Source organism: Plecotus auritus (genome assembly GCF_963455305.1).
Source record: "Plecotus auritus genome assembly, chromosome: 4".
Lineage (NCBI taxonomy): Eukaryota > Metazoa > Chordata > Mammalia > Chiroptera > Vespertilionidae > Plecotus > Plecotus auritus.
Window position 1 is genome coordinate 191,017,392 of NC_137775.1, and position 20,851 is coordinate 191,038,242.

At 62.8% G+C, this 20,851-nt stretch overlaps 1 protein-coding gene across 14 annotated transcripts in view; it reads left to right on the forward strand.

Moving 5' to 3' along the window:
• DDC (dopa decarboxylase) overlaps nucleotides 1-20,851 on the forward strand; it is a 160,751-nt gene that overhangs the window by 93,580 nt on the left and 46,320 nt on the right. For 10 of the 14 annotated variants that reach the window (XM_080663964.1, XM_080663966.1, XM_080663967.1 and 7 more), the window contains 10 exons: nucleotides 387-543; nucleotides 1,042-1,157; nucleotides 1,959-2,027; nucleotides 3,467-3,604; nucleotides 4,756-4,866; nucleotides 5,215-5,313; nucleotides 7,330-7,410; nucleotides 8,292-8,414; nucleotides 9,151-9,217; nucleotides 9,800-9,887. In XM_080663964.1, coding sequence (XP_080520090.1) covers nucleotides 387-543; nucleotides 1,042-1,157; nucleotides 1,959-2,027; nucleotides 3,467-3,604; nucleotides 4,756-4,866; nucleotides 5,215-5,313; nucleotides 7,330-7,410; nucleotides 8,292-8,414; nucleotides 9,151-9,217; nucleotides 9,800-9,887 — 1,049 coding nt within the window. Of the gene's footprint in view, nucleotides 1-386; nucleotides 544-1,041; nucleotides 1,158-1,958; nucleotides 2,028-3,466; nucleotides 3,605-4,755; nucleotides 4,867-5,214; nucleotides 5,314-7,329; nucleotides 7,411-8,291; nucleotides 8,415-9,150; nucleotides 9,218-9,799; nucleotides 9,888-14,788; nucleotides 14,883-15,150; nucleotides 19,450-20,851 lie in introns of those variants that run through there. The other 4 variants (XM_080663956.1, XM_080663954.1, XM_080663955.1 and 1 more) reach the window with 2 other exon arrangements.

Below are 20,851 nucleotides of genomic sequence, written 5' to 3' on the forward strand. Positions count from 1 at the left end.
TGGTGGCTCCCGTGGCCGCAGCGCCCGGAACGGGCTCCTGGAGAGAGAGACGCGTTCCGTGGCGTTAGCTTTCCTTCGTCAGAAAAGTCTTAATGCCAAAACCGGTGTGGCTCAGTGGATAGAGCGTCAGCCTGCGGACTGGAAGGTCCCAGGTTCGATTCCGGTCAAGGGCATGTAACTTGGTTGCGGGCACATCCCCAGTAGAAGGTGTGCAGGAGGCAGCTGATTGATGTTTCTCTCTCATCGATGTTTCTAACTCTCTATCCCTCCTCTCCCTTCCGCTCTGTAAAATATCAATAAAATATATTTTAAAAAAAGTCTTAAAAGGGAAAACAAGACAAGCAGATCCCCCGTTACTCATCTGTGAGCGCCCCTGTCTGTTGCAGGATGTCAAAATCTTTGGTGAGGACGGGACATGCAAAGTGGTGGAGATTCCAGTGGACATGAAGTCCCGGGACCTGTGCCAGCTGCTGGTGTACCGCAGCCACTGCGTGGACGACAACAGCTGGACCCTGGTGGAGTACCACCCTCACCTGGGGATCGGTAGGGGCAGCACCCGCGGCGCCGCGCGCAGCCACCCCCCGCCAGATGCGCCACCACCGTGTCCTCCGCCTCTTCTCTATCTCCCCCAGCGTCCCCTTCCTCCCTCCCGGGCCCTCTCCTGGGGTAGGCACTGAGGGCCTCAGACCAGGAGGGCAGCCCTCTGCTCCTCACGCCCTCCCCTCTCCCCCCCACACACCCAGGGCCATGCTCCGCTGTGTGCGCGTGGCTCCGGCTGTGGTGGCCGGTGCTCAGCAAGAGCCGGCACCTTTGCTGGGAGGGTGTGACTCTTCCTCCCTTGGTGTCAACGCCGCGGGGAGAGGAAGCCTCCCTGTTCGTGTCTCACCGCTCCCCGCGCTCAGCAGAGCGTTAGGGGGAGATGTGCATGGAGCTCCGTCCACCTCTTCTCCGCTCGCTCGCCACGTCCGTGGCAGGAAGGCCGGCCAGATGGCGTGGCTGTGTGCAAAGCTCCCTTCTCACACGAGACGCTTTTCCTCCCAGAGCGGTGCTTGGAAGACCATGAGCTGGTGGCCCAGGTGGACAGCACCATGGCCGGCGAAAGCAAATTTTTGTTCAGGAAGAATTATGGCAAATACGAGTTCTTCAAAAACCCCACGGTGAGTCCTGTCTCCTCAGCTCGGGGTGGAACTCGGGGTGCTGCCGTCGGCACTTGGATTTCAAGGGAGCAGAGCAGAGCGTCACTGGGACTCGGGGCAGTGGGTGGCGGGCCTGGGCTGCTGTGTAAGGAAGCAGCTTCGCTCAGTGCTCACGCTCTGCCGAGGCAGGGCCTTCTCCACCGGGAGGGGGATTAGGAGCGCAGGCTCTGGCCTTGGAGCAGATTGGTCCGAGACTCAGCAGAATAAGAGCTTATTCCCCAAAGTAGCAGATGTCACCTTGCGATTATCTGTGGAAGGGCGAGCAGGGACGTTAATATCCAGGCGTGCTGACTGGTCTCCTGGGTGTGTCTCGGCTTTTCTGTTTTTGGGGGGGATGGGGGGTAGTGTTGTCTGGTGACATACCAGGACAGGCCTTGGGCCTGTGCAGTGTGCTTCTGCATGGCTCCTGAGGAGGCGGGGGGCCGGGGGGCCTGGGCAGGAGGCTGGGCCCACTCTGGCTCTGGCGGCTTCATTGCTCTTCATGCACAAGTAAGAAGTGGTGCACCCCAAAACAGGCTGTGCGTGTTGACCACTCATCTCCGAGCTTCCGGAGTGGCGTGGCTCATGCCGTGACTTGCGTCGGTGCCACTGAGACGTGAGCTCACGTTCACGTGCAGCCCAGCAGGCACAGAGCAGCCGGCGCTCCCACATGCCCCGGCGGACGGGAGGCCATGCACAGGGCAGGTGGATGTGGCCGCCGTGGGGGTGGCCGACCCCCGCCTCGCCCTGACCTGTGGCGTGTCTGTGTTCCCGCTCCTGTAGAACTTCTTCCCGGAGCAGATGGTCACCTGGTGCCAGCAGTCCAACGGTGGTCAGAACCAGCTCCTGCAGGTACAGGGCCAGCGGGCCTCAGGGTCCCGGACCGGAGTCCTCCCTGGAGCTGCCGCAGCCTCCCAAAAACTTGGAGCCGTTTCATCCTTAATCACGGATCGGCCTCAGTTCTTAATGGAGTTTAGAGAAACGAGACATACGTGCCGACCTGGGCGATCCGCTGGAGGCCGGCCCCTCCACAGTGGAAAGGCCCTGTGGCAGGACACTTGCTGTGGCTCGGAGCGGGGGGCAAGGGCAGGAGGGAGGCCACGGGCTCTCAGCCCATCGCAGAGCCCCTGGCACGCTCGGCTAACGGTCCTGCTTGGTCAAGCGTGGGCCTAGAAACCGGGGCTTCTCCGCACCCCTGCCGTGGAGGGAGCCCTGCCTCGGGAGGCTCGTGCTGCTCCAGGGACGGCGGGAACGGAAGAGGGGACACACTGCTGCCCCTACATGCATGTGCAGCATGTACATGACCGGGAACTGTGCATGCAGGCAGCCCTGCTGCTGCCTCCACCCGGTGTAAGAGGGGCCCTGGGAGGGGAGCCGGCAGGATCCAGCCCCTAGCCCTCTTTTTCTGCTGGTTGGTCACCACCGGCGTCTCAGCCCCTGAGAGGAGCCTCGGAGCCTGGGAGCCCTGTCCAGGCCTCTCCCCAGGCCCCATGGCCCCAGCAACATTTATTTGTCACGGCCCACGCACAGCCATGGCCAAGCGGCCAATGGCTGCTGTCATCGCCTGGTCCGAAGTGGCTCCAGGAGGGTGGGCCCAGGTGCATCCAAACCAGGGGTGGGCAAACTTTTTGACTCGAGGGCCACCATGGGTTCTTAAACTGGACCGGAGGGCCGGAACAAAAGCGTGGATGGAGTGTTTGTGTGAACTAACATAAATTCAAAGTAAAGGAGCAGAGGGGAGAGCAAGAGAACCAGATAGAACAGCCGGATCCGGCCCGCGGGCCGTAGTTTGCCCACGGCTGATCCAAACTGTCCACGTTTCCCCTCTCAGTGCAGTCCCTCCCGGCCTCACCCCCAGAGGCTCTGGGCCTCTCTCGGGAGTCGTTCGCCGGGCACCGGGCTGTCCCCCGGGGGCCCAGGGAGAGCTGGTGTGCAGGTGTGCCCGGGGTTCTCAGGGAGTGAAGGCAGGCACTTCCTCGCCTGCGCTGGCGTGGGGTGGCGGGTGGTCAGACATTGTGGAGGCTAGAACACAGGTGGCTTCGGTGCTGCCTCCCCAGGAAGTGGGGGGCCTGCGCTCTAGCTGCAGTTAAGGTCCACGTAGACACTAACGCCGGCCCGTCCACACCGGTCAGACAGAACGGTGAAGACTTACAGCGGGAGTTCGTCATCTGGAAAGTCTCAGTGTGGCCCCTGGAAAGAGTATTTCAGTCACCCAGAGAATGTCACGAAGCCGACGACGCATCTTGTTACAGTATCTGAGCACCTGACTCTCCACACCTGCCCTTTGACAGAATTTCCTGAACACCAGCAGCTGCCCCGAGATTCAAGGCTTCCTGCAAGTGAAGGAGCTGGGGAGGAAGTCCTGGAAGAAGATGTACCTGTGCCTGCGCAGGTCGGGGCTCTACTGCTCCACCAAGGGCTCCTCCAAGGTGAGCTTCGCCAGGCCGGCCGGCCGGCCGCACCGCCAGCGGGCGGGAGGTGCGGAGTGGGCGGGGCCTCCCTCTGCCTGCTCCCTGGGCCCCTTGGAGCTCCTGGCTCCCCGTGCACTGGCTGAAACAGCGGGTGAGCACACAGACCTGGAACCTGCAGGCTGCACCCCCTCCCAGCTCGGGCCCCAGCCAGCTGTAGGCAGGATGGGACTAGTGCCGTTACAGATGTCTGAAGGAATAAATGCCGTTCTGCATGTATCCCCACGGGGAAGAGGGCAGGTGAGGCGCAGACGGCTGCCGGCTTCCGGAGCGAGCTGTGGCCTCGCAGGCTTCCCTTGCTCGGGTCTCCGTGGGTCTTTGCACCTCCTGGCTGCCCTCCTCCTCCTGGCGTCCACGTCCACCCTGCAGTGGGAGCCGGGCCAGTGGCCTCGGCCGAGCATGTACCTCCTAAGAGCTGAGGTCTCTGCTCTTGCCTGGAGGAAGAGGGAGGCGAGGGTGCTAAGCATCAGCCCGATTTCCTGCTGCTCCAGGAGTGTCAGGGGGGCCTGGGGTGGGGGGGCGCGGGGGAGCCAGAGAGAAGGAGCGTGGGTGGTGGGCCTCCTTCCTCTGCGAGGAGTGTCTTTCCTCGGATGGAGATGGGGCAGGTCACTTTCCCAGCGCCTAGCTCTGGCATCTGGCTCACTCACCCTCCTCGGAGACGCTGAGCCTGGGGACCTGTGTGCCTGGAGCTGGAGGCAGAGCTGGGTGGGAGGATGGGGCGCAGGAGGGGGAGCTGGGGGAGCTGCAGGCGCGGCGGCGTCTGACACGCAGGGAGGCGGCATGGGACCTGCCTTGGAGCCTTGTGCTCTTAACTTTGACCTTCGGGCTCCGAGTCCCCCTCCCCCCCCCCCCGCCCCTCTTTGCAACTTGGAATATCTGGTTCTGGGGCTCTGAGTTGGCAGAGGGCCAGTACATTCTAACAGTCTTCTGTCTAGGAATGGGGAGGGGTTTCTGGTGGGGGCAGGGCGACTTTGGTTTTAACTTGGGGATTCTCTTCCACGTGGCTGCGCCCTGCGGAATGTCTGCGGGAGGTGCGCGGCCTGCCCTCTGTTGGCCAGGACGGGAACAGCCGGTCCCGGTTAAACGCTGCCTCCTCCCTCCCTCCCTCACAGGAGCCCCGGCACTTGCAGCTGCTGGCCGACCTGGAGGGCTGCAGCGTCTTCTCCGTGATCTCCGGCAAGAAGCAGTACCACACCCCCACGGAGTTCGGCTTCTGCCTGAAGGTACCTCCGCCCCTGCTGGCCCTGCAGCCGGCGTGCGTCCCCGCTGGCCACTTTGGAATTCAGATTGTGCATTCTTCCCTGCTTGCTGCTTTTCTCTAAAACCAGTCATATGGTCTCACACTGGGTCGATTCATTCGTGTGAAAAGGTTTTCTGTGTGTTAACGAGGAGGTGTCCGTCCTGAGGAGCTCAGAGGCCCTGGGGAAGGCGTGGTGGTTCAGAGGGGGCCCCTGTGGGGACGCCCAGCCAATCTGTGTGTGTGAGTGTCGCTTCAGTCCTGCCCGAGCCCGAGGCGGGCTTCTGATTGGCTCTGGGACACTCACCACGTCTTCCTTTACCTCCTTTAAAAGCCAAACAAAGTCCTGCAGGAGACAAAGGAGCTGCGGCTGCTGTGTGCGGAGGATGAGCAGGGCCGCATCTGCTGGATGACCGCTTTTCGGCTGCTCAAGGTACGCGCATCTGTCCCTGCGAGACGTGCCCCGGCCCTGCTTCGTCCAGGTTTTGATGATCGGGGGATCGTCGCCCCTCTTGCCCACGGGGTTTTGGGAGCTTCTCCCCGAGGCTTCCCAGGGGGAGGGCAGAGCCGGTGGCCGACCTGGGCCCCGCGCACATGGGGCGGGTGCGGGCCCGTGCAGGTGGGACGCCTAGCATCCCTGATCTCCCCACTCGGTGCCCTGGCACCCCTACGAGGTGAGCCGACTTGAGTGCCTCCAGGCACTACCACATGTGCCCAGGGCGTGGGGGCAGGGAGAGGGCCAGGGGCCAGGGTCTGGGTGAGAGGGACGGGAAGAGAGAGAGAAGGGACGGGAAGAGAGAGAGAAGGACCAGGAGTCGGGACACTAGGAGCTCGCAGGAGGGTGGATTGCTTTCTCGGCCAACTCTCAGACTCCTGGCTGCCCGAGAGTCGGGGTCCCCAGGCACACGTGACTCGGCGGCACAGCCGAGCGGTGGCCAGGGCAGGGGGTGCCGCCAGGCAGCGAGTTCTAAAGGAACTTGATGGGTTGGGACTCCTGGGGATCGTCCCCCAGACAGCAGCTTCTCAGCAGTGGCCAGAGCGAGTCCCAGGCTCTTCAGTAACGGCGCCTGGGGTGGGGGGACCCCCCCCTTCGCCTTCCATCCCCACAAACGTCTGAGCAAACACCCCTCGGACCCCCCGCGTCTCCCCAGCCCTTGGGTTCACAAAGCCCACTCGAGTTAGTTGATCAGGAGGAACTTGGCTGAGCAGGGATCTGGAGGGAAGTTGCTCGCTGACCTGGCGCCAACACAGGGCGTGGTCCAGGAATCTGGTCACTAAACCCCCAGCCCCACTGCCGCTTGCAGCTGGACAGACTCCAGGTGGAGCCGCCTAGAGAAGCGGGGGCGGCGGAGGCTGGGCACAGACTCCCCCCCGGAGACGCACGGGACGGAGCCCCGCACGCTCCCGCGCCTCTCTGCCCCAGAACCTTGCTCTTGTGATGTTTGCCACCGATGAGACAAAGAGGGTCTGAAATGATGATTGTACTGTTTCCCGGAAAGGGCGGTGCCGAGATGGGGTGTGTACGCCTTCCCGGGCCACTTTGAAAGCTAAACGCCCATCGGGGCCGGTGGAGAGAGTTTCGGGGTGCCCAGCCACAGCCACGGGAGCGCTCTGCAGCCGAAAGGCAGGAGCAGCTCACTGGGGCCCCCTGTGGAGGCTGAGGGAACAGCAGCGAAGAGCAGCCCTGAGCCCTGTGCTCAGAGCGGGCACCGGGAGGAGGGGCGTGGAAACCTCCGTGTTCTGTAACGGGGGGCCCCGTGCTCCCCAGCCTTCTTTTGGCCACACCCCACCTAAGCATCTCTGAAGTCCTGGTGCCCCCTGGGACATACAGTCCTCATTATTCCAAAGGCGAGCTCCCGTCCATGGGGAGGAACCCTAACAGGCCATGAACGTGGTCCGCACGAGCTTCCAAAGAACACGGCGTCCATGAGAGAGAAATGGAAGCAGGAAAGGACAGCGGAAGTCCTGAGGACGGAATCACTAAGAACTTGTTTAAAAAATAACAATATGAAGTGAAATGAAAAAACAGCAAATAAAGTTTCAAAACATGTAATAGCTGAAATGCATGAATATGTCACAGTATATATTTACATGTAGTATGTGAGGCCCCTAGAACCATAAGAAATGCAAAAAAAAAAAATGACTGTGAATAACTTACTCTCGAATTGCCCCCCTTAAAAGTTCAATTGCCCCCCCGTGGCGTGTGTGCCCCACACTGGGAACCACTGGTGTAGACGCTGGTGGACGGAGACGGGAGAGATTCGGGGAGAGCAGAGCAGCCGTGGATGTGAGCAGAGGTGGGGGAGACGGTTATGGAGATGCTTTCGGTCTGCACGTGTGTGACCTGTTTTGGGAAAAGCAAAGTGAACCGGGCATGCGGGGCTCTGAGGGGCTCCAGGCCCCCCACCTCTCCCACCACACCAGCCCTGACTCTGGCTTTGGCCCGTAGTATGGAATGACCCTCTACCAGAACTACCGGCTCCCCCACCACAGAAAGGCGGCCTACCTGAGCTCCCTCTCCGGGCCTGTGGTAAGTGGACCTGCCGCCTTCAGAGCCAGGGCCATCCCGGCAGCTCTTCACAGAGAGCCGCCCCCATGTCTCGTGCGGACAGGGTTATGGGGGGCGGGGTGCAGCTCAGGCCTGGGGTCCCCGAGAAGCCAGCCTGTCCCCCCCCCCCCCGCCCTGCAGCCCCCGGATACTTTGGGGCAGGGGTGGGCAAACTTTTTGACTCGAGGGCCACCATGGGTTCTTAAACTGGACCGGAGGGCCGGAACAAAAGCATGGATGGAGTGTTTGTGTGAACTAATATAAATTCAAAGTAAAGGAGCGGAGGGGAGAGCAAGAGAACCGGGTAGAACAGCCGGATCCGGCCCGCGGGCCGTCGTTTGCCCACGGCTGGGTTAGGGGGATGCTCCGCTCAGTGTGCAGGTGGGCAGTGGCGGCGCGGACTCCCTGAGGGCTGCCCTCTCACCTTTGCTTCCGGCCCTGAGACCTGGGTGCCCTTGGCCATGCCCCTGGGTCCTTGGCTGGTGAGAGGAGAGGGAGGAGACAGAGTCCCCCGGTGCTCAGGGCACACCCGCCTTCCCAGAGGTGCAGACACACGCGTCCACCCACTGCACGGTCTCCGTGACCTGTGTCCCTTCCTGGGACCTCTGTCCCTTCACGCCAGAGGAGGCCTGTGTCCCTGCACTGGCGCGCCCACCGGAGGGGGGCATTTCTCAGTCTTAGGAGAGACCAAACCCATGTTAGCTGAAGGGCCCATGTGCCTGCCCCCGAGTTCCCACCCGCACCTCGGGGAGTTGGGTGGGGTGCTCCCGGCCCTTCCCCGGCGCCGAGGGCTGCCTCGTGCCGAGCGCCCCGCGTGCTCTGGCGGTTCCTATGTTCAAGACGCGCGCCCCCCCCCCCTGCAGCGCAGTGTCTCCGAGAACTCCCTCGTGGCCATGGACTTCTCCGGGCAGACCGGCAGAGTGATCGACAACCCCGACGAGGCGGAGAGCGCCGCCCTGGAGGAAGGACACGCCTGGAGGGTAAGGGTACGGCAGCCCCTCCCCCGCGGGATCCCTGCCTCGCGCTGCTCCAGGACAGAGCTCTGTGGGTGTTGGCCAGGGGGTAAGGAGCTGGGGGGAGGGCGGCGTCGAGATTACCCGTCCGCAGCGCCCCGCCTCCTGTCCCCTGGGCACCCCGGGAAGGACCAGGACAGGAGCGGGGGCGTCAGGGCCTCCACACGGAACGGTCCCTGCTGAGGAGTTGTCAGGGCCTGGGTGCGCGGGCCACAGAGCCCACGCCTCGTGGCTCCACCACCGACCGGCTCCGTGGCCTCGCACCATCCTTCACGTTCCTGCTCTCCAGATGGAAGAACGGCACCCAGCTCCCACAGTTCTCTGACTCTGAAGACGGTGCCCGAAGCAGGAGCTGCAACTCTGGCTCCAAAGCGCTCCTGAGCTCGGAGCGTGCCGAGGAGGGGCCCCCACAGCAGGGCGGGGGGAGCCTGTGGTTTCCGCTGAGATTCATCCAGCTCCCCACACGTCTCCCGTGGGAAGCAGACGGAGCCTCCGCCTCGGGGCGGGACTGTCAGGAGCACGCCTGCTCGGTGCTCCTGGCTCCGCTTTACCCCCCGGGGCCCGCAGCTCTTGGTTCTCCGTGGGCAGACAGGCGCGGGCGGTCACTCGGGCCAGGCCCCGTCCTCCCCGCGGGACGCCCTGAGCAGCGTGGACGGGGTTGGCGGCCCTGCTGTCTGCTGGCGGCACTGACGTGGCGTTTCCCTTGCAGAGACGCAGCACCAGGATGAGCGCCCTCGGCAGCCAAAGCCCCCTCGCCCACTCCTCCCTCAACACCGGTACGTGGGCCGCTGTGTGCCACGGAACCCGCTCCCACCCCCACCCCCACCCCCGCCGTCCACCCAGGGTGCCCGATGGCCTCAGGAAGGGGCCCGCCAGCCACATGGCTGTGCTCGGGGCAGCCCTGTGCAGGGCCGGGACCCACCCTCCCTCTTCCTTACCCCCCTCCCTCTTCCTTACCCCCCTCCCTCTTCCTTACCCCCTCCCTCTTCCTTACCCCCCTCCCTCTTCCTTACCCCCCTCCCTCTTCCTTACCCCCCTCCCTCTTCCTTACCCCCCTCCCTCTTCCTTACCCCCCTCCCTCTTCCTTACCCCCCTCCCTCTTCCTTACCCCCCTCCCTCTTCCTTACCCCCCTCCCTCTTCCTTACCCCCCTCCCTCTTCCTTACCCCCCTCCCTCTTCCTTACCCCCTCCCTCTTCCTTACCCCCCTCCCTCTTCCTTACCCCCCTCCCTCTTCCTTACCCCCTCCCTCTTCCTTACCCCCCTCCCTCTTCCTTACCCCCCTCCCTCTTCCTTACCCCCCTCCCTCTTCCTTACCCCCCTCCCTCTTCCTTACCCCCTCCTCCCTCTCCGTCCACAGTGATTCACAAGAGCCAGCACTGGTTCCACGGCAGGATCTCCAGGGAGGAGTCGCACAGGATCATCAAGCAGCAGGGGCTGGTGGACGGGTAAGCGCACGGGCAGGTGCGGAGGGCTGTGGGCGTGGGGTCCGCCCAGGCCTCGCTCCGGACGGGGCAGAAGGAGGGCCTCACTGAGCAGACGAGGGCGCTCAGGGCGTGTGGGTTGCACGAGGCCTGTCCCCCAGTGAGGGTCGCCATCTCTGTGCCTGCTGTTACCGTGCCCGCCTGTGCTGAAGGGAGCAGGCCAGGCCAGGCCGGTCACTCGGATCGATCAGCAAGGCCCTGGGCACCGTGTGTGCCCTACGTCAGCATCGCGAGAGCAGACAGCCCAGCGCACAGCCGGCCCGGGGCCTTTCTCACCAGGGAGTGGCTCGGCTCCCCTGGGCTGGGACGGCTTCCTGCACGTGGCCATAGGATGGGGTCCCTGGGCACAGCTCCTGGCGTCGTCCACATTGTGGCCCTCCCAGGGCCCTCAAGGTCAAGAGGACTAACACCCCGAGGTCGAAGCCTGGCCACACGCCCTCAGCATCCCCGGGAGGCACTGGCCAGGGGTGGGGGCAGCCCTATGACTGATGGAGCAGCTCCTGCAGTGGCGCTCCCTGCAGAGCTCACCGCCCACCCCTCACCCGCACAGGAGACGCACTGTGGCTCCTCCCTGACCAGGCAGGCGCCCGGGCCACTTCCTGGCCCGCTGGCCACGCAGGGTCTGCTCACAACCGTCTGGGAAGCTGTCAGACTCAAAGAACAGCCCTCTTGCCCTTCGCCTTTTACAAGTCTTACCGTGGGAGTTTAAAACCTGACCTCCGAGGGAAGGGGGTCGTCCGCCCCCTTTCCCTGCTCCCGGCTTCAAAGCCTGCTAGCTGACTGTCCCTTACCCTCGTTTCTGCCTCCTGCCCCCCCCACCCCCGTCCTTTGGGACCTTCTAGAGGGAACCTGGGCGAAGCTGCCCGCACCTCTAAGAAGGGCCCCTTCTCCTGGCCCAGCAGGGTCAGTTACACTTTAAAAGGAAGGGGTCGGCGAAGGGACAGCTGAATACTTCTAACAATGAAGGCTTTTTAAATAAAAATAGGAAACCCTCAGCAACAACAAACAAAGAAAATGATGTAACATCCCATCCGTGTTCAGATTTCACCAATTGCTTAAAAAAAAAGGCCTTTAAATTAATTTGGTTCAGATAAGGGTCCCAGTGCACTTCGCCCACATGTCTCTAAGTCTCCTTGAGGACGGTAGGCGCCCCCCAGGCACTCGTGCCCGACCTGGCCTTCCGTCCCGCCGGGCCCTGGCTGCCACAGGGGCATGATGGCATGCCGGGGACAGTCAGCGCTGCACGCGCAGCCTCGGGGCCCCTGGGAGCGGCCTGGGCACGCGGGGAGCACTCCGTCCTCCGCTGGGCCTGGTCCTCGCCTGCGCTCAGCGTGGGGCAGGGCTGGGTGCCGTGGGCCTGACCCTCCCTGGCCAGGCCCCGCCCCCATTCGCCACGTGGTTTCAGCCTGTTCGGCGTCAGTGTTTCTTTAAGGGAACAGGCTCGTCCTGTTTGGACCTACGACGCCTTCATTTCTTAGCGAAGTCCTTCCCCTCGTCACGTGCTCGGTCTCCTGGGAAATGCACCTCGATACTTAACGGTCCGTTTTCAGAGCACGGACGTGGCGTGCCACCGCCCTTCTGGTGACAGATGAGGTCCTGCTTCTTCACTCGTGAATTTTGGTTCTTAACGTTTGATTTATTTAAACCAAAATGCATTCTTCTCGACGCTGCGTGCGCTGTCCCTGGTCACAGGGCCCCTCCCTCCGTGGCGCCCGAGCCCTCTGACCGGCACTGGGCGTAGTGACCTCAGCAGGGACAGGAGACGGTGCAGGAGGCTCCGGGACACATTTTCCCAAATTGGGGGAATTTGAACAAGTCCTGGCGGCCTCGTTTCTCTTCTCCACAAAAGCCTCTGCTCCACCGAAGACGGGGCTGGAGTGTGTGTTGCGATTGAACACGGCCCGGGGTCGCGCTGCTGTTGCCAAGGGAGGTGGAGGCTCTGGTCCTGCTGCCTCCCCCTCCCACTGGGAGACCCTAGTGAGGACCATCACTCCCCGGTGCGGTGCGCCCCACTCGGACGCACTTTATCCGTTGGACGTGGCCAGATCCCCACATGGCTCCGGGGGACGCGCGCGTCCCTGTAGTCCTCAGGCACGCTCCAATGCCCGGCCTCCGGTCGCCCTGAGTCCTCCCAGCTCTTACGTGAGCCAGTTCATCGCTTCGGCCCCTTTCTGCTTTTTGGAGAGAGCGAGTCGGGTGCGCTTTCTAAATACAAGCGGATGTGCTTGTCTGCCTGTCCTGCTCCCGCCTTGCCCGCTGGGAAAGCCGAGCGGGCGCGGCTGGGGGTGCAGCTGTCGGCAGGGAGGGCTGCTCGCTCCGCGGCCCCCGGCTTAGGCTCTGGTACTCAGGCTCCGTCGTGCGGCTCCTGCTCCTGCCCCTGCCCCTGCCCCTGCCCCTGCCCCTGCTCCTGCCCCTGCCCCTGCTCCTGCTCCTGCTCCTGCCCCTGCTCCTGCTCCTGCTCCTGCCCCTGCCCCTGCTCCTGCCCCTGCCCCTGCTCCTGCTCCTGCTCCTGCTGGTGTCTTTGCCGGCGAGTTCGCAGAAGCCGAGTGTGAGTGGCAGGCAGAGGCTTAGGGAACGCCTCGCCAGCGTTTCCTCGGCGGTGGGCGCCTCGCCACGGCTCCCGGACGCCAGGAGAACGGGAAGTGCCGGGCTGTCCCAAGGCCAGTGGTCGGCAAACTCGTTCGTCAGCGGAGCCACATACCAACAGCACAACGATGGGAATTTCTTTGGAGAGCCACATTTTTTAAACTTAAACTTCTCCTAACGGCACTTCTTCCAAATAGACCCGCCCAGGCCGTGGTATTTTGTGGAAGAGCCACACTCCAGGGGCCAGAGAGCCGCCCGTGGCTCGCGAGCCGCGGTTTGCCGACCACGGCCCAAGGCTACGCGTTGGAGAGAGCTTCCAGCGCGTGCTTTCCGGTTACACAGACTTCCTCGCGGGGTCACGTTGGCCGCTGCTGACCCCGGTCCGCAGTCCTGGCGGCCCTGTCTCGGCGTGGCCTGCCCCCACCCCACGCGTGCAGGTCAGCTTCCGGGGCCTGCACTGCTCCTCCCTCCCTCCTCGCTCCCCTCCTCCCGCGCTTTCTCTTCCTCTTCCCTTTCGTTTTGCTCGCTTCTGTCTGCTCGTTGGGTCCCGGACGCACTCGGCGTGCATTGGTTGGTCCTGCGCGCGTACAGGGGGGTCTGACGCTCCCCTCGGGCGGCTGCAAGGGGTTCCTCAGCTGCCGGTTCAGCTGCCGGTTGATCCCGGCGCAGCCCCTGTGCAAGCCGGACGACGACCCCTGAGCCATGAACGGTGTTTCCTCCAGTTTAGCACTTCCTGCCAGCCAAATCAGACCCCTGAGCCATGTCCACGGGGTCTGGCGTGCCGGGGGAGTGGCCTACCTCTGAGCCCTGTTCGCTGACGAGGTTTGCGTTTCTTTGGGGAGGGGGGGGCGGTTCCCAGGGCCCCCAGCACAGACTGCTCAGTGGCAGGCGGAGGCTCGGGTAACCCTGTGATGAGCTGTCCCCAGCCCTGAGCTGCAGCGGACGGGAGCCCAGTGTCCCGGGCGGCACCGCTGCCCGTGTCCTGCCTGGTGCCCAGGAGGCTGAGGCCCGCCTCCCGGGGAGGTGACCCCAGGGAAGCGAGGACCTTCGCCTTGGCCCTGGGCCCAGGCCAGCGGCCCCCTTGGCCGTCCCCTGGTGGGGGCCCTGGGGCTCGATGAGCACACTCTGTCCGTGGTGTCAGCTCCACAGGGCAACGCAGGACAGGGCAGCGGGTGGTGGCCTCCACTCACACCTGGAGGAGAGTGAGGGCAGGAAATACACCCAGGAGGGGCGGCAGCCCCCCACGTGCACCCCCACCCGCCCACAGGGTTCCTGCCAAGCAGCGGCCGCGCTGCCTAACGGGGTGCAGCCCTCATCCGACGTGCGTGCTCCCCGCCATCAGTGCTCACCCTAACCCCGCCCCCCCCCCGCACCAGCGCGGCTCCCTAGTCCACCTCTGTCCCCCACGGACCCTGGTTCTGAGCAGAAGCCAGTTCTTCTAGAACAGGGGTGGGCAAACTTTTGGACTCGAGGGCCACCATGGGTTCTTAAACTGGACCGGAGGGCCGGAACGAAAGCATGGATGGCGTGTTTGTGTGAACTGATATAAATTCAAAGGAAAGGAGCGGAGGGGAGAGCAAGAGAACCGGATAGAACAGCCGGATCCGGCCCGCGGGCCGTAGTTTGCCCACGGCTGTTCTAAAATGTGCCTCGGGCTAGCGAGTTTGGCGTTGCGTTTGAGACAGGAGAGCTGCTGAGTCATCCTCGGAGTCTCTTGGGGGTGTCCAGGGTGGCCGTCTCCGCCCGTGGGGGCCCCTGGCCTGTGGTAGGACGTGGCCCAGGGCGCGCCACGGAAGCTGCTCCTTTCCGTCCGCGATGCTGCGTCGGGTGTGTGCTCACACTGCACACCTCCGCCTTCCTCCGTGCGCGGCCCGGCCCCAGCAGGTCCGGCGTGGCCGCTGGTTTCTGGCTCCGCCTTCTGCTCTGAGGAGGGGCCTTTTCTTCGTCGCAGACTCCTGGTCCCTGCTGACCTGGGTCCGTCCACCCCTGCTGCTCAGATCTAGAGCTTCCTCACCCCACAGACCGAGTGCTCCAGCCGCACCCCCTTCCCCTGAGGCCCTGGGTACCAGGGAGCCCTGGGTCCCCTCGGCGTGATGTGAGAAACCTCGGCCCGGGCACGCGGGTGCGACTGCCCCAGGGGCCAGCGGACACTGAGGCCCCGCAGCCTCGTGGCTACAAGGGAAGCGTGTGTGCTTGTGCGTGTGCGTGTGCCCGCACGGGCAGGCGTGCGCACCGAGCCTGGATTTTCACACTGACGGTCCGTCACCTTCCCTTCCCAGGCTCTTCCTGGTCCGCGACAGCCAGAGCAACCCCAAGGCGTACGTGCTCACCCTGAGCCACCACCAGAAAATCAAAAATTTCCAGATCTTACCTGTGAGTATCGATGCCACCCCGCTAAACCCTCTCCCCTGCTGGTTCTGCTCTGAGCGCGGCTTCCACGTTCCCAACGAGCCAGACGGCAGCGCAGTCCGCGCCGGGCGTTGCCACGCTCACCGGGCGGATGCTTAAAGAGCTTCCCGGGAGACGTCTCTGGAAACGGGGGGGGGTGGGGGGCCTGTTTGCCGGCAGTGGTGTGTGGGAGTGGGGCCTGTGCCGGCCGGGCCCCCGTGGCTCTAACCTGGGAGTGTCTTGTGTCTCTTAGTGTGAGGAGGAGGGGCAGGTGTTCTTCAGCCTGGACGACGGGAACACCAAGTTCTCCGACCTGATCCAGCTCGTCGACTTCTACCAGCTCAACAAGGGGGTGCTGCCCTGCAAGCTCAAGCACCACTGCGTCCGCGTGGCCTTGTGACTCGCCCCGCGCGGCTGGCGGCTGGGGGCGCACCCACGTGGCCCGGTGACCTCAGACCCGCCCGAGCCGGTGGCTGGAGGGAGATCGCACTGGAAGGAGGAGGAGGAGGAGGCCTGTGCATGGTGGAAAACACACTTTGAATCCTGTACCTGGGGAGCGCCATCGCTTCCCTCGGTGCCAACCCCCAATCTCGGATAGTCCTCGGATGTGACCGCGGTTTGCTGCTTGGACCCTGCCAGCCAAATCAGGGGCTGAAAGAGCGAGTGCTAAATTGGAGGAAAACTGGAAGGAGCGTCCTGGCGGGGCCACGTGTGAATCCTAGAAGTGATTGGAAATAAACTCTTGCCCTGGAATAATCTTGACAATTAAAACTGACATGTTTACTTTTTTTGTATCGATCCCTTTTTTGCACTCCCTGTTTTCAATGTCGCATCCAGCCCCTGGTGGCGGGGACACGGCTGTGCAGCGCATACAAGACGGAGAGACGGTTTCGAGCGGACGGTAGACGTTGCCGTGACGGAGCGCGGAGGTATCCGGAGGGCGGGCCCGCCTGCAGGTCACCGCAGGTGGATCCAGCGTCCAAACGATAAGCACCCTCGCCCTTCCCAGTTTACCGGAAAAGCTTCTCAGAACATCGAGGTGTCACCTGTGGTCGGCATCGGACAAGCTTCGCGGACCAGTCAGGCAGCCACCGTCCGTCACTCACCTCTCCACACAAGGTGCCGCGCTCGTGCTCCGAGGTGCCCCGTCTTCCGCAGCCAGGAGCCTTCGTTTCCGGGGACACCCCCGCGCCACGCCCGGCAGGGCTGAGTCCCCCGCTGGTTGGAGACAGGCAGCTTTCTTGAGACTCTGCTACTCTCGTCTGCCCGTGGTCCGTCCGCCGGCGCACCTGCCGCCCGTTCTAGAAGGATCACTGCCTGACCCCTGCGGTGGCCTGAGTCTCCTCACGGCTGTCCTCCCTCGGGGACTCAAGGCTCTGATAAGAAAATGTCACCTGCTTGGCTTCCTGCAGAGACCCGCAGGTTTCCACGGTGACACGGATGGAAACATTGAAAGGGCATGTCCCCGCCCGGATTGGCAGGTTTCCATGGTGACACGGATGGAAACATTGAAAGGGCACCATGTCTCCGCCCAGATTTGTGAGTTTCCATGGTGACACGGATGGAAACCTTGAAAGGGCCATGTCCCCGCCCAGATTCCTGAGTTTCCATGGTGACATGGATGGAAACCTTGAAAGGGCACATCCCTGCCTGGATTGGCGGGTTTCCATGGTGACATGGATGGAAACACTGAAAGGGCACCATATCTCTGCCCAGATTTGTGAGTTTCCATGGTGACACGGATGGAAACCTTGAAAGGGCATGCCCCTGCCTGGATTGGCGGGTTTCCATGGTGACACGGATGGAAACGTTGAAAGGGCACGTCCCCGCCTGGATTGGCGGGTTTCCATGGTGACACGGATGGAAACGTTGAAAGGGCACGTCCCTGCCCAGATTCACGGGTTTCCATGGTGACACGGATGGAAACCTTGAAAGGGCACGTCCCCGCCTGGATTGGCGGGTTTCCATGGTGACACGGATGGAAATCTTGAAAGGGCACCATGGTCCAGGCCCAGATTCGTGCATTTCCATGGTGACATGATGGAAACACTGAAAGGACACCATGTCCCAGGCCCGATTTGCGGGTTTCCATGGTGACACGGATGGAAATGTTGAAAGGGCACGTCCCCGCCTGGATTGGCGGGTTTCCATGGTGACACAGATGGAAACATTGAAAGGGCACCATGTTCCAGGCCCGGATTCCGGGTTTCCATGGTGACAAGGATGGAAACAGTGAAAGGGCACCATGTTCTAGGCCCGGATTCCGGGTTTCCATGGTGACACGGATGGAAACATTGAAAGGGCACCATGTTCCAGGCCCGGATTGGCAGGTTTCCATGGTGACACAGATGGAAACAGTGAAAGGGCACCATGTTCTAGGCCCGGATTGGCGGGTTTCCATGGTGACACAGATGGAAACAGTGAAAGGGCACCATGTTCTAGGCCCGGATTCCGGGTTTCCATGGTGACAAGGATGGAAACAGTGAAAGGGCACCATGTTCTAGGCCCGGATTCCGGGTTTCCATGGTGACACGGATGGAAACATTGAAAGGGCACCATGTTCCAGGCCCGGATTCCGGGTTTCCATGGTGACACAGATGGAAACATTGAAAGGGCACCATGTTCTAGGCCCGGGTTCCGGGTTTCCATGGTGACACAGATGGAAACATTGAAAGGGCACCATGTTCCAGGCCCGGATTGGCGGGTTTCCATGGTGACAAGGATGGAAACATTGAAAGGGCACCATGGTCCAGGCCCGGATTGGCGGGTTTCCATGGTGACAAGGATGGAAACATTGAAAGGGCACCATGGTCCAGGCCCGGATTGGCGGGTTTCCATGGTGACAAGGATGGAAACATTGAAAGGGCACCATGGTCCAGGCCCGGATTGGCGGGTTTCCATGGTGACAAGGATGGAAACAGTGAAAGGGCACCATGGTCCAGGCCCGGATTGGCGGGTTTCCATGGTGACAAGGATGGAAACAGTGAAAGGGCACGTCCTGGCCCAGCTTCCGGCCTGTGCCGATGCCCCCGGCCTGAGACCCCGGCGCGGGAGGCAGCTGGCGGCCTCTGCCGCCTCGTCCTCACAGCAGCTGGGGACGTGGACCAGCCTCGTCAGCAGGACACTGCTTCCCGCTCCGGGGCCGCTCGGACGGTGCCCGGTCCCAGAGGGGCGTCCCCAGGTCTGAGAGTGGCCGTGTCTTTCTTTCCTTTGGTCTCTGACGAGCACACAGACCTCTGTGGTGCAAGCGATTTTCTTGTCTAGTAGCAGTTCTGATGTTGACTGGCCTCTGAATGTGCCCCCCCGCGGGGGGCCCCCCCCTCCCACGGGGTCCCCAGAAACACACAGGCCTTGGCCTCGGGGCGCACCGTGGGTCAGTCAACAGAGGGGAAACTGTTACCCTACAGGCCGCGCTCTGGTTGTTCTCTGTGCCTGTCCATTTATGCAAATGAAGAAGTTTTAGTGAGACGTTTTTAGCTGTCGTTACTCAACTGTGTTTCCTTTCTGTACCCAGTTTATCTTCCATAGCCTTGACCGTAGGCGGGCCTCCCCTTGTGCTGGCGGCGCTGCCCGAACCACCCGAGGGACTGACTGACGCCGCCCCCCTCACTGGCTGGACGTGAGCCCTGAGCGCGGGACAGGTCGCGACCTCTCCTGTGTAGCAGACCAGGCCCAGCCGTGAGGCGAGGCCCGCTCCCCCCCCCCCCCCCCCCCCGTAGATGGCTAGTGTTTGCGGCATTTCATATTTATACGCACGCGTTTTATTTAAAGGACAGCAGGAGCCCGACTCTGACTCAGTTTCGCATGTAGCTGTGTGCCCGGCCCTTGGTACCTCCCCGGCCTCCACGAATCGGTGGCGAGTGCAGGCTTGGCACGGGGCGTCCTCGCCCTGCCCGGCCGGGAGGGCCACCCGACGGCAGCCGGTCCCTGGACGAGGCAGTAGCCACCCGCCAGCCAGGGGGAGAAGACATCCGGCCTTTATTTTTGTATTTCGGTGACATGAATGTAAACGGGACAGCTCAGGGTCGTGTGGAGCCTGTTGAGTTTTTTATCTGCCTGTGATTTATTTTCTTTTTTTTCTTTTTTTTGTTTTTTTTAAGTGATACTCGTGTTAACAGCCTGGGCTAGATGGAGGAGGGAGACGCCGTGTTGCGGGCGTCGGCCCCCAGCGTGCTGGGGCGAGTCCCAGGATGCTTTTTTGTTTGCTAAACTTTGAAGAAATATGTGCCTCAGTCTAGAAGTCTTGTCTTCTCTCCTCTGCATGTGACCCCTGGCAGTCTGACCAGCCGTCTCACCTTTCGGGGTGGGACTTGCTCGCCGTCAAGTGTGACGTCACAGCGAGCCGCCGCGTGGCCCCGCGCCCGCGCCCCCAGGGATGCAGACGGTGCAGAGACAAGCTCTCCTCATGTGCTTTGCTCCTCTTTGTACATAGCTCCTCAGCTCATGAACCTAAGTACACACTTTCAGGTATTTTTGTACCAATAAGGGACTGGTGATCTGTTTCTTGTAATTTGAAATAAACATTAATAAACATACAGTGTTCTTCATTTTCTATGGTGTGTGCTGTGTCTTTATTTCCAACCCCTCCAGCTGGTCGTGGCTGAAACCCCTCACCAGTGATGTAGGAGGGTGACTGTGCGCCTCTTCGCACTGGGGGGTTGAGGGGGGGCAGCCGGAGGGGAACCGGCATGGGGTGGGCGAGTTCCTGGGCCCACGGAGCCTGGGTCTCGGTCATCACCGGGCTGAGTGGGCCCCGGCGCGGGGACACGGCCCTGGAAGCACCAGAGCACCCTCTCCACTCGGGGTTCGCGAGCACCTCACGGGGCCCATAGGCGCTCACGTCTGACAGCTACCCCGGCGGGACGTCACGGGGCAGGAGCCTGGGGTTCCCAGCCGAACAGGAACTCGGCGGGAAGGCCAGGAGGACGGCCGCCCTGGTCTCCTCCCGGGGCCTCGCCGCCCCGCCCTCCTCGGGCCGCCGCCCCGCCCGCGCAGGGGGTGCAGGACTGTCACTGCGGCCTTGCCCACCCGCAGGAGCTCCCCTGGGGCGTCACGCCCCCGTCCCTGTTTCCGGGAGGGTCCTCTACGTCGGCCGCTCACCCCTCTGTGGCCCCCGACCTGGGCCCGGCCCGAGTCCCCGTCTCCCTCCCCAAGGCTCACCGTCCATCCTGGTCCTGCCCCGGGTCAGGCTGGTACCCGCCCTCACCAGCTCACTCCCGGGCGGCGGTCCCACCGCACTGCCGTGTCTCTCCGTGTCGGGCCGTCTCCGCCAGGTCGCCGCGCGCCTGGCTGCCCGGGGCCCTGCCCTTCAGAGCCGCCTAACCGGCGCTTGTTCTGGGGAGAGTGCGAGGTAGCCGGCCGGAACGGTAAGGAAGAAGGAGGTGCCTCACCGAGGGAGCGGGCAGGTGGGAAGTCAGGCGAGGAGCCTACGAACCCGAGGGTCTGAGTCTAAGGAGCCACGAGGGGCCGTCCTCGTGGCCTCGGGGTGTGGGCTGCAGGAACGCCCCCGCTGTAAGGGGCCCACACAGGAGGCCCCCCGCGGGGTCGAGGAGCCAGGGTCCCCGAGCCGGGAACCGCCGGCCGTTCAGAGGAGCGCGCTCCCCGCTGAGGGCGTGCGGGGTGCCCGTGGGCTGGACACAGCCAGCCTGCCCTGGAAGCTCTTCCTTCACCTGCCCCACAGGTGGGCCCACAGCCCCAACCGCCCGTCACAGCACAGTCCAAGCTCAGCCTCCGGCAGGCACTGGCTGACCGTGGCTGAGCCGGGCCTCCAAGGTCAAAGTCGGACCTGGAGAGAAGGGGGGGGCATTGCTCGTGCCTCAGGAACCCTCCATGCATCTGAGTGCTTTTTTTTTTTTTTCCTAATTCTCACCTGAGGATGTTTGTCCATGGATATTTATTTATTTATTTATTTATTTATTTATTTATTTATTTATTTATTTATAGAGAGAATGGAA